Genomic DNA, 15,380 nt, shown 5'->3' on the forward strand with positions numbered 1-15,380 from the left:
TTATTCGTTGTTTAGAGTAAACGGGGAAGATTTTGGGACGGCAAAGTTTTGCTCGTCGGAAACTCTAACCGAAGACACGCAATGTCAGGGGCTCTCTTCGATGTTGAGTAGTTGTCTACTTAAAATTTGGAGAACCCTCGACTCGCTAATCGGACATCCGGTGTGACGGGCTCTTCGGTACGGTATTGATACTGAATGAAAACGCAACGAAGCATCTCGATTTTTGTCGAAACGTCAGCTCAGAAACGTAAAAGTCACCTCGGAGTTGAGGCTTTCGGCAAAAATGATTACGCGTGGTCGCACTGCGACGACTCTGGTAACATGTACATATAAATTTATTCATGAATTATCTTATATTACACTGGTTACAATTGCATAGATGGATGATTATTCGTGCGCATGACTCGAAGTATGATATAATTATCTTTACACAATATAAAACGGCGGATGATGAACGATAATAATTCATATAAATAATAACTATTGATTTTTGAGCTTGCGGTCCGCGGCGACGTCTGTTTTCTTTTTTCTTTTCGTTGTTTTTTATTGTTTTTTTTTTTTTTTTTTTCTCGACAGAGAATATTTCAGTGACGAAAATTTATAACAGTGGTAAAAAACGTCATCGCGAACTTTTATGAGTATTAATATATATTCTCGACATCAAAAAGTCACTCGTCAGGTGTAACGGAAGTTTTTGGCGAAAGTATTGATTAACTACCTTCTCCGTTTGTCTTTATCTCGAGGTTTTCGCTCGCAATGAATCGAGAGAGCATATTGAGAAACATCTAATATCTTTCGACTTCCCGTTCCATTCTTCGGACCCCATTTTTATTGCCCTCTTTCTTTCTTCTCTCTTGTATTAATCTTCTGACGATGAGAATAAGGAAATCTAGGGAAGAACTGTCGTCAAATTGCAAAAGGATCTAGAATGCTTTGCACGTCTGGGCAGCGGGCAGATACAGAGCGCCGGAGTAGAGCTTTTTCGGCACCGATCTCCAACCAAGGATTAGGACCTTCTCGAAGGGATCATCGGCGCAACCGTCGCAAACGTTCATCACCTGTCTGACTTCGCCTTCGGCCGGTTCGCGCTCCTCGTCTTTGGTGTGGTGAACCGGAAGCTGAATCCCAAAGCTCGTTAACCCGGAGAAATAATTATTCTCCAATCCCTGATCGCCGAGCAAAGCATCGTCTAAAATCGATCCGTCAGCCAGCTGAATCAGACCTCGCTTCCTCTTTTCGGAATCGCGTTTTCGTAGCGCCTTTCGAACCGTCGACGTTGATGACGGCGAGAGACTCGCCTCGCCTTTCGCCGTGACAAAGGAGACCTTTCAAAAGAGGGAGAAAAAGACTTCATTATAACACGGCTGTGAATTCCTCAAACGAATCTTGTTATCCGTTATGCGAACAAGTTTTTTTTCGCTCTCTCTCTCTCTCTCTCTCCTCGTATATCAAGCTGCGACAATCTTGTTTTTTTAGATCCTGTATAAAAACTCCTCGCGGATTTCAGCTTTCCCAATTAAATCGAAATCGAAATTTATCGACACTTCGATGCAGCGTTAAAGACCGAACATTTTCGCTCTCGTATAAAAATTATTCACTCACCTTGTCGTCGGGGATTTGAGCCTCCCTTTTAGCGACAGTCTTCTGAATGTCCTCGAATCTCGTCCCTTCCGATTCCTCGTTGCTCACTTTCGCCGCCCGTTTATAAATCGTCGGATACTGTTCGTCGACGTAAGAAAATCCAGCTTCCGGTTGTGCCTGAATTTGAGAAAGTTGGGCGACCTGCGGGATTTGATTACCGAAATACTGAGTGGTCCTACGGAGCTGGGATGCGTCCAGGGCGGAAGCAAAACCGCCGGAAACTCCAGCCGCATCCTGATTTACAGGAGGAAGTGGCTGGAAGGATGTCTGCGACTGAACGATGTTCGGATGCCTCAAGGTCACTCCGTTCTGATTGATCTGAAGTGGCGTTCCGGTATTGATTTTCACCTGTCAAATAAAGCCGACACCTTTATGCTTGCACTTTAGCCACCGTTAACAGGGAGTTCCGGCCATCAGGCCTCTCTGAAGTCTAAAATCAACCCCTACCTGGTGGTTTATTTGCCCTGCGGTGAGGAACGGGCTCTGGGGAAGCGGCCGTCCGGTAACTGGCGCCTGAGTCGTCGGTCTCGGGGTGTTGTTGCTAGTATCGTGCTCCCAGTGATGGGCGTGATGATGTTTGTGATCCTTGTGCGCCTTTCCGGCCGTCAGAGCGACGCTGTAAAGCTGAAGCATCGTCAGCTCACCCAAAAATCCACCGGACCCTGCGAACGGTGAAACCATTAAACCGGTCATCGCTCAGTTTTGGAACTTTAACACTATTGAAAAAAACATTTGCCAGGGAATGCATTTCTTGTTTGAACCCTCAATGTCAGGCCAAACGAAAGAGTTCGCCGATTGCGACTTCGGTTCGTTAAATTCAATTGAGTTAAATCGATGTCCTCTCAACCCACCTTCCGGTGCATCAGCACCCTCCAGAAATCCACCACCAAGTTGGCGCTGTTCCTGTCCGGAAATAGCGATTCCACCTCCTTTGATGACGTGCCCTACCAACTTTACGTACAAAAGTTTCGTTAGCTTCTACTTGGATCAAATGAAGTGGGGCTTACAACTTCGACTTACCCTGTTGTTGAATCCTCGTCCAACGCGTTCGTCGTTTACCCATATTTGCCACTCGCCGGTGACACCGTTCCAGCTCTGGCAACTGTGATACCACTTGTTCAATCTGAGAGGATAGTTCAGTCGGAACAAATTGTGACCGTCTATGTTCATCATGAAGTACGAACTCCTCGCAGTGTTCGCGATCCAGATCAGTATACCGCGTGGCTGACCATCGACTGTAATTTATAACGGACTTTCATTCGAACGCTCGTAATCCTCGTGCATGTAAAGATTATCTCGGAATCAATCATGTTTATACCCACTCCCTTCACTGCTGACAACAAGCTGAAGTGTTACGACAAAAAAAAAAAATATATACAACTTGGATGGAAAAAAGTGCTGCGACAAAGAATGAATATAATGGACCGTGCATAGTGAACAACTTTCTACTGTCGCACAAAAACGCTGTATAGGTACTCTGTATGCTATATTAACTCTCGAGTGGAACGCATGATGTATGCTTGGTTTCGTGCTGTTCCTACACTGCTCGCAGCCATTGGTGATCCAGAGAAATGAAAAGGCGTGCGACAATTCATCATGACAGATTTTTATGCAAAGTATGTGTATGAAATTGAAGGGAAGTTCTCGGTGACAAGTTTGAAGACTCGCGACTCTCTCCATGTCAAATTCATGTTCAACCGATATTAGTTTTCGTTGATTAGTATCGGTTCCATTTCTGCGCATATATTCAACTCTCCGTGGAATTTAGTTACGAGACTTGCTTTCTTTTATGTTACCGTCGCTCTCCTCCAAATCAAAGTATCAGACAGGAGTAGACGAAACTCTCGGTAAAACGAGAATTTCTAAAAACAAAACAGAGCAAAACAAGCCTTGCCAATTTATTAAATAAAATGGTAATAACAAGCGCCGGAAAAAATGCGGATACAATTTCACTCGTTAGTTAGTTCCAGCCGAGGGATATAACCGCATGTACCTATGTCCCTATGGTGCATGCGTTAAATTTCACTCCAACGATAATCTCGAAGGAGGCCGCAGCCTGCAACGTCGACGTTTAATCGTTAATTATACATGTCTTGTGCCTAACTATATTAACGATCGATAATTAACCGGCTCGAGCTACACGTGTATCTATAATTAAATTGAAATTGTGTGAATATTGCCTGTGCATAATATACATGTTTTTATCATTCAACTACCCCAGCGGCGTTTGTCTAATAGCCCGTAAACTGAATTATATTTATGTAATATCTCCGCGTAGGATGGTCATTCTTTTTCTGAAACCCTGGAGTTCTAAGTTGTGTCCGAACCTTTTTACCGCGCTTGGCCGTGACCATTAATCTGAAAATAAATCGTCCGAAACGATTAATTTCAAAAGAACCCGGATACGCGTAGGTACAGCGTTATAAGCTCTAACGACTCACGACGAAGTAGAAAATCCCCCGTTCCGGGCCAGCCCCGAGAATGACCAGCTTGTTTGAAAAAACAAGCTTATAGTGTCACAGTAAAACGCGGCCTTGACGAGCTTTCAATTTTGCTATTGCACCTCTCTTCGTTCACATTCTAACATCACCCCTTCCTTGCAATTTTCTCATTTTTTTTTTTGTTTATTTTTTTATTTTTTCATGCTCAAATATATCATTGCAAGTAGGTACATACGTGACGTATAATTTATGCACGGATTGCAGAAACTGTTGGGAACTCGTTGTATAACACATTATGGAGATTTATCCCATGCGAGAATACCGAATCATGCCATTTGCCGTGTTTACTCTTTCACTATTTTAGGCAGCTTGCTGCTGCCGGGAACCGTCCTGGTAACTTGACGCTTGACGCATGAGTATTGAGCACGTGTCTTTCGGCTGTAACGTTTACCTAAGAGGAAACACTTTCCAGTAGCAACAAACCGCATTTCATTACACGCTCAGACGTGTATGAACCTAGACGCATTGCAAATGACGCGTCCCGTTGAATCTTATTTGAATTTAGACCGTTTATCTCGTGAAATTCTTTTAGATATACTTAGAAGGACGGAAAACCGTTTCCATTGACATTCGGTAGCTTTTAGATACATGAAATGTTGGCACTTCCAACATGCAAATAGTTTACAACGATATTTTGTTTAGACGATAATCATACCTGCGTAGGAAAAGATCGGATGGTCGTTGGTGTGGTTGTGGAATTTCGTCCATGCGCACAACGTGAACTCTTTCATGTCTGGTAGATCGATTTTGTAGTGGATATACTGCAAACAGATGAAATAAAATTGTTAGAATCCAAACGAATTACTTCATTCACAGTCTTTACTGCTGAACACTGAATAGCAATGCAAAATTTCTGTCGACGGTTCATTTCCGTCGTTCCTGAAATCTGAATTTTTCAACATCTGTTGGAAAATCAACATGGCTACCCTTTGCGCGCTTCGAATTTAATTCTTACTGTACAGTTTGTTTCGGGATTTTCTAGTAATCGAGTGACATAACTCGCCACAGATAATTACGGCAAGAACAATTCAACCATGATTTCAGTTTCGAAAAAATTCAAAGAACCGAGAATTTACCTTGCGAAATTTACTGACTGCACGTGCTCACGTGACTTATTGCCACGGTTCGTTCGTTAATTGTAAAACCGTATCGTTAAGGTTGCGCATTGCCGTTAATGTGCGTGCTTTACGAGTTTATAAGGCGGCCTATGTCTAGTATTCCGATTAGCATTAACGTCGTACGTTGGCCAAGAAATGGTGTTGAAAAAAAAGAATTGAAAAATAAAGGGGGGGAAAAAACTGTCGCGTGTTGTGTTTCGTTTGTTACATTCAAGTGTGTAGTGAACATTTCTCCTACTACTCGTAATCAACATGCCTATAGCCGCTGAGGAGGATCGCGTGATTATAATCGTTCGGTTGGCCGAGTTTATATGTTGTATTCCGGTATAATTTTTTACCCACTTGATTGTGTAATTGCAAGGCGAGTGCTGAAACCGCCGCGAGGGTCGGGAGCTCCTTGTGTTTTGCATAATTCTCATCTACGCGGTCATCAGGTGAATCATGAAGCCATCGGAAAGCGTTCAATCAATTTGACGAACATTTAGTTCTCAAATAATTAGCGTTAATATAACGCACAGTCGTATATGGCTGCCTCGTGTATTAGTCACTGGTTATTAATTATGACTGCAATAAGGCTTAATTATCGCCTGTTTCATTGAGGAATATCAACGGGCTGCGAGAAGTAAGTCAAAAGAGATGGAAGAAGCTTCGTGGATTCCGGAAGCGAGCGTTGAACTTGAGAAAGAAAGTGAGACTTGTGATTACGCGAACACACGCTTGATGCCCGGCAGCGTGCAACGAGCACTTGCCTCGTTCCATCCTGTATACCTTTACGCCATTATACCCGTACAAGGAGAATCACGTCAGCGCAAATTACGATGTGCCTACCTGCTTATTCTGGAACTCCTGCAATTTCTTCCTTACAACCCATACACACGGAGTAAACGAAGTATGTGTACATTAATACTTATCGTCAGCCTCTCGTCCCACGGTCAGAAATGCCTGGTAAATTCTACTAAAATTTCCCTGATTTACTATCGATCTAGCCGGGAACGGACTTTCGCCTCGTATGCCGTTATTTTTTCTGTTTTTTTCTTGGTTGTTGTTTATTTATTTATGTATTTTTTTTCCTTCTCTCTTTTATCGAGGGCTAACTTTTTCTCTTCTCTAGCTGAACGTTTTCACCGCTGATTTTACACGAGCCCAGTTGATGCCTCGTCACGCCACGTGTGCTATACCGTGATACACAAGGACTTGGCCTTGGCAATAATCTCATATCTATCCTCCCCGAATCGGATAAATGTATGGAATGCACGAGAAGAACCAGTGTAACTGAGCCGATTATACGAATTTACGATGCATAAGCCTTGACGGTGGCTCCGCATGGATTCTACTTCATACTTCATTCCGTTAGTCCCATATTTCAAACGCCTCGGTGGGTATGTTTTCAAATTATTTACGATCGCTCGCGTTCACGTTTCACGCGTGCAGCCACCGAGTGATTGATGGGCTACGGTTTCGTATAAGGTTAAACGGGACGTAGATCGCACACGGTGCCTCTCTAAAAAAAGAATGTTTCGAGGATGACGGTTGGCCAACCTGCATCTCGCGCGTCTCAAGTATAACCTCCAAAAATAAAATTCTTAATCCGCTTGCACAAGTGATTTGCTTTTAGCTATAATAACACCGTGTATTCGGCTGCACTAACAAATTGGCTAATTAGTTGAACGACGAGTTCAGGTCACTTGTGCCAAGCGACACGTTCCTTTTTAACCTCGTTTTTGGTACACCGATAACGAAACTGTACGCGCGTCAGTGTCATTTGCAGTCACGATTGGTTCATCGTTTAGTTTTAAAAAATTCTTCGCAATCGCGACGAAGTATGTAACTATTTCGAAATTAAATTACGGCACCAGGTTTTCTCGATAAGAAATTCTACCGCTCGCCCATGACGATCTAATCTATCCCTCAAAGACTTTTAAACCGTCGTGTTTTACTCTGCAGTAAACGAAATTACGGTTTTCATAGCTGGATTTCACTCCCAACGTTTAAAGCGACGGGCACGCACGTTGATGCATTATACATGTAGGAACCTAGTCGGATATATTTATCGTTTTGCAAAGCACGCAGGAGTTGTTTCCGTACGACGTACGACGGGTCGACCGCATAGGTGTGATGGCCTGTGTTTTCTCCGACTTTCATTAACAGCTGGCTTTTTGCCATCCGTTTCGCGTCGAGCTCTTCGAATCTTCGCCGATTCCAAGCCGAACACACAAAGCGACCACTGCCTTAATTCTAAACTCTTACTTTTGCAGTACCTGTCTATGCACTTTTAAGTTACATCGAAAGCATCGCAGAATAACATGAAACGGGACATAAATCCATGTCAGGATTTCAAACGTTCCGTTGTTGTTCAACTTTCGTTTTCGACGTGCGTCGATTATGCGTGTTTTCTTATTGTTGTTATTATTATCCCGGCCGAGAAGTCTCGCTCGAGTTTCTTGTAAAAAATATCTTCAAACCCTGCAAAAGACGCGTCAAATCATTCAATTACACCATAGTTAGAAAAATGGGGATTCGTTTACAAAAACAAGCAACATCTTCGAGACGTGCTTAAATTATGCGCGTCATTGTACGTTCCAGGTAATACCGTCCGGTAGCTGTATTGCTTCAATGAAATATATTTCTTGTCCCTAAACTTGATTGCAGCACTTTCGGTGATCAAGCCGTTACTTTTATGTGGTAGTAAAATCCGAGGACTGTATAAAGACTAGGTCACTCTCAATAACGACTGCTCAGGTTGTTCAATCACTTCGGTGCAAAAGAGTGTCCAAAATACGATGGTACGTTGTTTGGAAAATACAGATACTTGTGTTTAAAAAATTTACCACGAGTCTAAAGTGAACATGGATCTAATCCTTTGTCTGAATAACGGGTGTGGCGAAACCGGGCGAGCAAGAGAAGCCTGACCTAAATCGAGATACGAGAAGAAAAAGAGGTCTCGTTTTGCGTAGGCTGCAGCACTGCAGGATATACGAGCTCGTGTGAATCACGGAATTTCGTTACGCAAGATGGAAAGATGGATAAGTCTACGTTTTGCGCGTGACGTTAAGTCAAGAGGTATAATATTAACTGCACGGATTCGTAATACTGTAATTTGCTTCTTCGGACAATCTCGTCTTCGACGCACCGAGAATCGAATATACCTATGTGTGACGTATCGTCAATCATTTTCCTTCAATGATCCATCTGGCGAGTCGATATCTCGCTGTGGTAATTCTCACGCACCAAACGTAGATACATTTATTAAATCCTTGCGAAATGCCGATGGAAGAGGTCTCGCAACAGATTCACCCAATTATTTGAATAGAAGCGTCGCATTGTCACCCCAAAGTTGAACCAACCGCGAATACTAATTAACTATACATCGGAACAAAGCCGTGCGGTCATTTCGCGCGTTAACAAAGAAGAAGCAACTCTGAACTTGTCCTTTAGCTGGTGATGGCATGAAAATAAATTAGTTGCCCGGAAAATCAATTATCACGTATCGATCTTTTCATCCCTAAAATAAGTCGAAGCAGTTTCAGACCTTGCGTTCCTCGCGTCACGAGGATCGTCGGAAAAGTGACGCTTACCTCGAAGTAGAGCTGTTGATTCATCGAGACCTTGTACAAGGCGCACTGGTCCTGTTCCTGCTGGGCCAAGGGATGCGAAACTGGCTCAGAGTCCTGGCTCAGGGGATATTGGAGAAAGGGTGACTCGTTGTTGTAGATCGCAGCTTCCTGCTGCAGAATGCCTCCGCCTCCGTGAGACGGAACGACCGGAGTCCAGGAATTGGATATGGCCATTGAGCCGGAGAAGAGGGCGCACATGAGAAACAGCATCCTGTTCCTTTTCATGTTGATCCAGATGCGGAGCGGATCTGAAAAGCGAAGCGTGACAAGTATTAACCCTTTCAGTCACAGTGGAATACACGGCGCCTCACATCGAAAATATCATCGTTACTTCGTATAACCCCAAAAACCCCCGCGTAACAAGTTTCGCCCTGAATCATCGAATCATGCTTGTTTTTTTTTCGATTTTATATCCGCCATATTGGATTCAACATCTCAGATTCGGAAATCATCAAATTCAGACTTCAGATTCGTGATCAGCGACCCCAAAATCCCGCGAGTAACAAAATGCGGGCAAAAAATGCTTGGTGAAAAAATGTGCGACTGAAAGGATCAACGATAAATTTCACCTGACGGTAACCGTTATGTCCAAAAAAGAAAAAAAAAGATTCTTATACATGTACCTTTGAATTTTCTTTGCCGGACAATGATGTAAAAAATTGTCGCGTTTAAATCGTTGTCGTCGACTCGGAAGTTGGATTGACACCAAATTACAGGCTACAGAAATCAGAGCCGCATTTTCTCCCAGTTATCCGTTTCCAGCATACTTACAGAAAATTCTTATTATCTTATTATTATACGGATTAGCAAAGCGGCCGGTTTCGCGATTAGAAAATCTACTAAGTTAGCTCCTGTTACAGAGGAAAGTCTTTGCTCGGATCATGCAACGACTGGATAACCTTCTTGCCGATCGGGTATCGACGATCGCTTTCCATCTTTGAAAACCTGCAGGTATGTCTGCAAGATTTTACGCTCTGAGTTGCGTGGAAACCGTTCCGTAAATACAGTGCCCGCCAATTCGCTGAGTCACAAGCCACCTGCTTGTCCATACAGAATCGGAAATAATATTTTCATCCGCAATTTGCACAACTTGGCAAGAAACGTGTCATTAAAAATGCATGTGAAAGACGCGAGAACGCGAACAGTACGCACGGGAAAAACTGGAAAAACTCAGGGAAAAGTTACCGGGAATTTCGAATTGCAAAATGCGTGCGAACCCTGATACATTAGGATGGTTCATTTCGTAACTTCTTTTTTTTTTTGAGTTGCTACTCGAAAAATTTGTGACAAATATTCAAAAAAAAACTCGTCGTAAAACCTGGAGGAGGTAGGAAAATATTTAGAGGTCGCTAAAAATTATTGTAATATTTCTCATTTATTTTTACGTGTACACCTCGCGTACTTATATAAATATATTAGTTTATTTTTTTCGCATCGCGATCCAATTAATCATTGTTCTTAAAAATCAATACTGAAAACGAAACAGGAACGTTAAGGTGATGTGATACTTCTCTTTCGTTACAAAAAGAAAACTGTTATCCAAATTTCTCCGAGACGATTAATCTTTCGGATAAAAGACGAAATCAGCCGTTAATGCGGAATTGTTAGGCGTAGTTTGCTGTTGATTGACGAACGATTAATCGAACCACGATACAAAAAGAACAAACAATTATACATATATAAGTCCGTAAGGTGTACACAAAAAAAAAAAAAAACCAAAAAATAATACCATTATCGGTAGCGTCCTCTAAATATTATTCCACCTCTACCAGGTTTGATTACAATTCTTTTTTTTTTTTTTTCATCGTTTGTCTCAAATTTTGCTAGAGGCAATTTAAAAAAAAAAAAAAACAAATCAAACAATCAACCACCCTAGTATTACACGCTTCTTTTCAAGTTTCTTTCTATTTTCCTTTTTCCCTTCGCCTTCACATCGTATCACAATCATATATTTGCGAAATTTCCAGCTCACGCAAAGACAGACAGGTGTCTGCTGCAACTATGCAGTTCACACGCAACTAATTGAAGCAGTCAATGGTGTTATTGCGCAATGGGTTCGGGGTGCGTGAAATCTCACTTAACGCAACTTCGTTGTCGCGTCGTATCGTAACCCGAGGAAAAACTTGAGTTATAGTAACCAAACCGAGCGTTGCTCATTGAATTTAGCGTGTATATAGACCGCTTATAAGGCACGAACAGGCTACAATTCAGTCGACTCGGCTGCCTGATTACTTGCGTCATTTGCATCATACCTGCGACTCCGCTATCATGCTTTCCCTCTTCCAATCTCCGTCTCTCTCTCCCTCTCTCTCTCTCTCTCTTTCTGTCTCGCTCTACTTTTATTCTCATGCTAATGGATATTTCATTTCGTCATTTACTTTTTACCAATCTAATCGTCGGTGATTACAACGCTCTTTCTCCTGCAGTGTCTCCACCTTTCTTCTCACTTCCTGTCCTTTACCGTCAGTTTACGGCCGTGTCAGTTTACTTACCGGATCCTCGATTCGGCCGTTAAATTGCCTTGCGCTAATTATCACACGCGTGCTACAATCAACTTTGAGAGTGGTATTTTATTTCGGGAATAACTGCGTCCGTAGATTCATCTCACCGCACGAATTTCACCTTAGGAATACACGTTGTACGCATACATAAACGAAACTGCGGTATTGACGAGGAAAATATTCATGAGAAAGGCAAAAACTCCGAGTATACTGGATTAAATTCGTATTTTATGGACCGCAGGTATATCGAATCACTTTATACCCGCGGAAATTGTTACTACCATGAACGGGCGAAAGGTTATCAAAGCATCTTGAGCGATGATGAATAGTGTTTTGAAAATGCGCCGACGTATATACGCTATGTCGAGATAATCAAATCTTGAAACGCGCTATAAATTTCTCGTCCACGCTGCGTACAAAACTCAACACTTTCTCTGGATATTCACAACACCGTTCAGAGGAATTTACATAGATAGATATGTAGACGATCGTTTCGGACGGGATTCTCATTCGGATCTTCTTCTTCTTCTGTGTAGGTGCCGAGAGAAACTCGACGATGTTAAAATAGCAACTATACGTGTCAAAGAATGTATAAGAAATTTAGAAAAAATTCAAAAATTGTCGATAAACGACATTGAAATTGTGAGAAAAATATTTCAAGAAATTTTCACACCAACTTCACGGTCTGTCATTTTTTATTTCCGATCCGAGTGTCTACGACGTACAACTGAGAACACTTTACTTTCGTTTTCGCAAAAGGACAAAAAGTATTGCGTAACCAAGAGCCTGGCGGAAGTGCGAATCGAGAAACGAAGCCCGGGTTACTTTCGGCGCGCAATCTTGATATGATATTTGAGAAGATAACCGAACCCGGCTTTTTTTACCATCATATAGATACATACGTGCGTAACTGCCGGTTCTCTTTTTTTTTTAATTTTTTATCCATTTACTTTTCCTTTATTTTCTCGCGCATCTCACGCTCGATTTATTATAGATATAGATTAAACGGCCTGTAATCATGCAGTTATAATAATGCCAGAGCAGTGAGAAATGTGCGAACCGTGAACAAAGGCGACAGATATTCATAGTTTACTCCGTCGAGCTGTTACGGAAGATCCTGCAGATACAATGGAAATTTTTCTCATAACTCGTCCCGTATCCGCCCCATTCAAGATCTCCGCTTGCAAACTGAATCCTCCCCGTTGTCTACGAATGAACGCTCGATTCGATGTGTGAATTTAAAGGCGGGGGTGGGAGGGAGAGCACCCCGTTTATTTCGGTGCCAAATAACCGTTTGAAATTTGCTTTACACCCCGCGGCACGTATTTATTTGTCAGAGGCGTAATGGCGTTCCGATCGATCGAAGGAACGTGATTTCATATGTACATTGTACATACCTGCAGGGAGTTCGAGAGCGCGAACATCCGGCAACTCATACAAATCGATAGTCGATGTACAAAGCAAATTTCCTCCACCGGGTTATCGGGCGGTTTACTCGAGTAAACATCGCAACGGTTCATGAAACTCGTTTATAATTGGCTCGCACGTCGAATCATTCCCTCAAATTTTACAATTTTACGTCGATACTATTTTATTGATAGACAATCTTGCTGATCGTTCGTAGATTGTCACATTTGTGATTCGAAAATCGAAATTTTGGTCGAAAATATTTCAACTAAACTCGAAGAAAAAAAAGTCCTCCTTCCGCTTCGTTATATTCCGGTTCTTCGCACGCGGCTCTAATTTATTCAATCGTTAATTAGTACACCGGATACCCCAAGGTTTTGGTATTAGGTATCATCATTACCTATACGTATTGTTCTACTCTCACTTTGCCATTTTATAACAAAATCAAGCTCGGCTTTCACCGTCTATGAAACTCGATATCAAAACAAATAATAATAATAATAATAATAATAATTACCATAAATATTCCATAATTGCCATACAAGCCTAGAGTTACAAGAACACCGAAAACAATTACCGTTATTATTACGCCCCAGAAATAAATTACCCCACTCAGTGTTGTTCCAATTGTTATTTAATCCCCGACGTAACGTGAAAATGTAAAAACTCCCGACTCGAACCCTTCACACGAAATTTTGAATGACGAAGAAATAAAAAAAATAAAAATAAAAAAAATAAAAAAAAACACCCCAACGAAGGAAGGGGAAAATTCTTGTTTCGGATCGTCGAACAACAAGGCGTGAAACTTACCCCGGATTGATAATTGGCGCAAGACCGACGTCGGCGATGAATACGTAAGCACGATACGATATTAAGGATAGGTCCTCGCGATGTCCGGACGAAAATACAACTGTCTATTCTCCTCGCTAAGCATACGCCTCGTAAGCTCCTTCGGAGAGCAGAGAACACCTCTTTCTCCCTCCTCCTTTCGAACGGCCCACTCCATTCCACTCCACTCCACCCTCCTTTCTCATTTACTCCTACCACCCACCCTTGGGGTCCAGCAGCAGCCTGCAATCTTCAATTCTGCATTCTCCGTCGGCTAGTAAAACCGGAATTTTTATAGCGTAAATTAATTATTAGGTTGACGCTGACGGGCGAAGGTTCCCAGAAGTGAACGTTAACCGCGAAGAGAATAAAACCACCGATCGTTTCTGTGAACCCAAAATGCGGCGGTAATTATGTAACTGTTTCAATTCCACCAAAGCCAAAAGATTGGATCCTCGTCCCTGCGGAAATATTACCTACTCTGTTTCCCTGGTGTGGAAAAGCATCAGTATCGCACAATTCAAAAATGACTTTCAAGGAATTGGCCTAACTTAATTGAAGTACATTTATTTTTTTTTTTTTAAACTGGTTTACCCAAAATCTCGGACATTAATAAAGATTATGAGTAGCGGTTTTTCTCAAACATGCATCGTTACGGTAACGCTGCTAACTTTGTCAACATAAATAAGCCCGGAGACTGGTGAGAACCGCATTCCATTCGCATAATTACTTGCAAATGACTATCGATCGATATTTCCTGAAGAGAAAAAGAAAAAAAAAAAAAAAACTGTTACAGCACACATTCGAGGCTGCAAATCGAACATGGGCTGATTATTCCATCGGATGGAACAACTTTGGACGGTGCGTCGAGTTCCTCCGAGTAACTACGTACAGGCAAATGCTTTCACTTCGGTAGCTCGTGCTCGGTGAGTCTCGAAGGCGAAGGCGAACCGCTGATGACAACGGCCGAGAGCCACGCGATATAATCGGGATTAAATTGGAGCGGAATTAACGCTGTTATAAGATCAGCGTTTCGAAAAACGCGATGTGGAGTTGTCGAGTTACCGAGAGTCACTCGGCACGCCGAACGAAATCGAAAGCCGTTGCAAGGTCTTATCGCGTATAATTGTACCGGTTGTTTATCCAACCCTGGGAATCGATTGGAACCCTCGATCATCGTCGGAGTCTCGAGGAACACCCTGCGCGTGGATTTAATTCCCTCCCCGGAGGAAAAAGTTCGACTATAGATGATCAATCGCTCGCGGGAATGTCCGTGGATCGGGGTAAAAACTTGCAACGGCCGACATATCGAAATATTAAACATGCGAAAGTAAAATGACGAAGATCGATGAACTGTTCGATATCTTGATTTTTGAAAGTGTCACTGATTAGACAGGCCTGATATGGTTTCCCTTTGCAATACCGAGTAGCAATTTCTGTAGGTATTAGGTACGGATGTATGGAAAAAATATATTGAAAAAATTCCATAACGTCAATTTTCTGGGTGTTTTTTTTTCTGTTTTCTTAGTACTGCTAGAATTGACATCCAATTTCTGTGTTAATTATGTGTATCAATGACTGTGTTGATATTTAAATATTCATCTACCCTCACTACGTGTTGTTTACGAAGATTTTAAGCATATCTAAAGCTGCGTAACTAAAAGAGAAAAAGATTAAACAAGGTTTTTGAAGAAAATGGAAAAAGACATGACAAGTCTTTTTGATTCATCCAGTCTCTTAAGGTCTTGTTTAAAACTAATGCTGTTCATT

The 15,380-nt window shown here is 42.1% G+C and overlaps 2 protein-coding genes across 19 annotated transcripts in view; one reads left to right on the forward strand and one right to left on the reverse strand.

Annotated features, from left to right (window-relative positions):
* LOC124302728 (uncharacterized) overlaps positions 1-15,380 on the forward strand; it is a 161,317-nt gene that overhangs the window by 103,927 nt on the left and 42,010 nt on the right. The gene's annotated exons all lie outside the window — the stretch shown is intronic.
* On the reverse strand, positions 318-13,723 carry LOC124302734 (uncharacterized). Its single transcript, XM_046759207.1, has 8 exons — positions 13,593-13,723; positions 8,836-9,122; positions 4,798-4,903; positions 2,662-2,876; positions 2,493-2,592; positions 2,089-2,303; positions 1,603-1,989; positions 318-1,325 (listed from the first exon to the last, which is right to left on the reverse strand). Exons 2-8 carry the CDS (start codon positions 9,097-9,099, stop codon positions 924-926), a joined length of 1,689 nt encoding a protein of 562 aa, XP_046615163.1. The 5' UTR covers positions 9,100-9,122; positions 13,593-13,723; the 3' UTR covers positions 318-923.

The sequence above is a fragment of the Neodiprion virginianus genome, chromosome 4, assembly GCF_021901495.1.
Source record: "Neodiprion virginianus isolate iyNeoVirg1 chromosome 4, iyNeoVirg1.1, whole genome shotgun sequence".
NCBI classification, from domain to species: domain Eukaryota; kingdom Metazoa; phylum Arthropoda; class Insecta; order Hymenoptera; family Diprionidae; genus Neodiprion; species Neodiprion virginianus.

Excerpts from the sequence above, each read along its gene's own strand:
- LOC124302734 (XM_046759207.1), bottom strand. The coding sequence starts at position 9,099 with ATGAAAAGGAACAGGATGCTGTTTCTCATGTGCGCCCTCTTCTCCGGC. Across the intron at positions 2,877-4,797 it reads TCCGATCTTTTCCTACGCAG|TCGATGGTCAGCCACGCGGT; the intron begins GTATGATTATCG and ends TATAAATTACAG. Across the intron at positions 2,593-2,661 it reads GACGAGGATTCAACAACAGG|TTGGTAGGGCACGTCATCAA; the intron begins GTAAGTCGAAGT and ends TTGTACGTAAAG.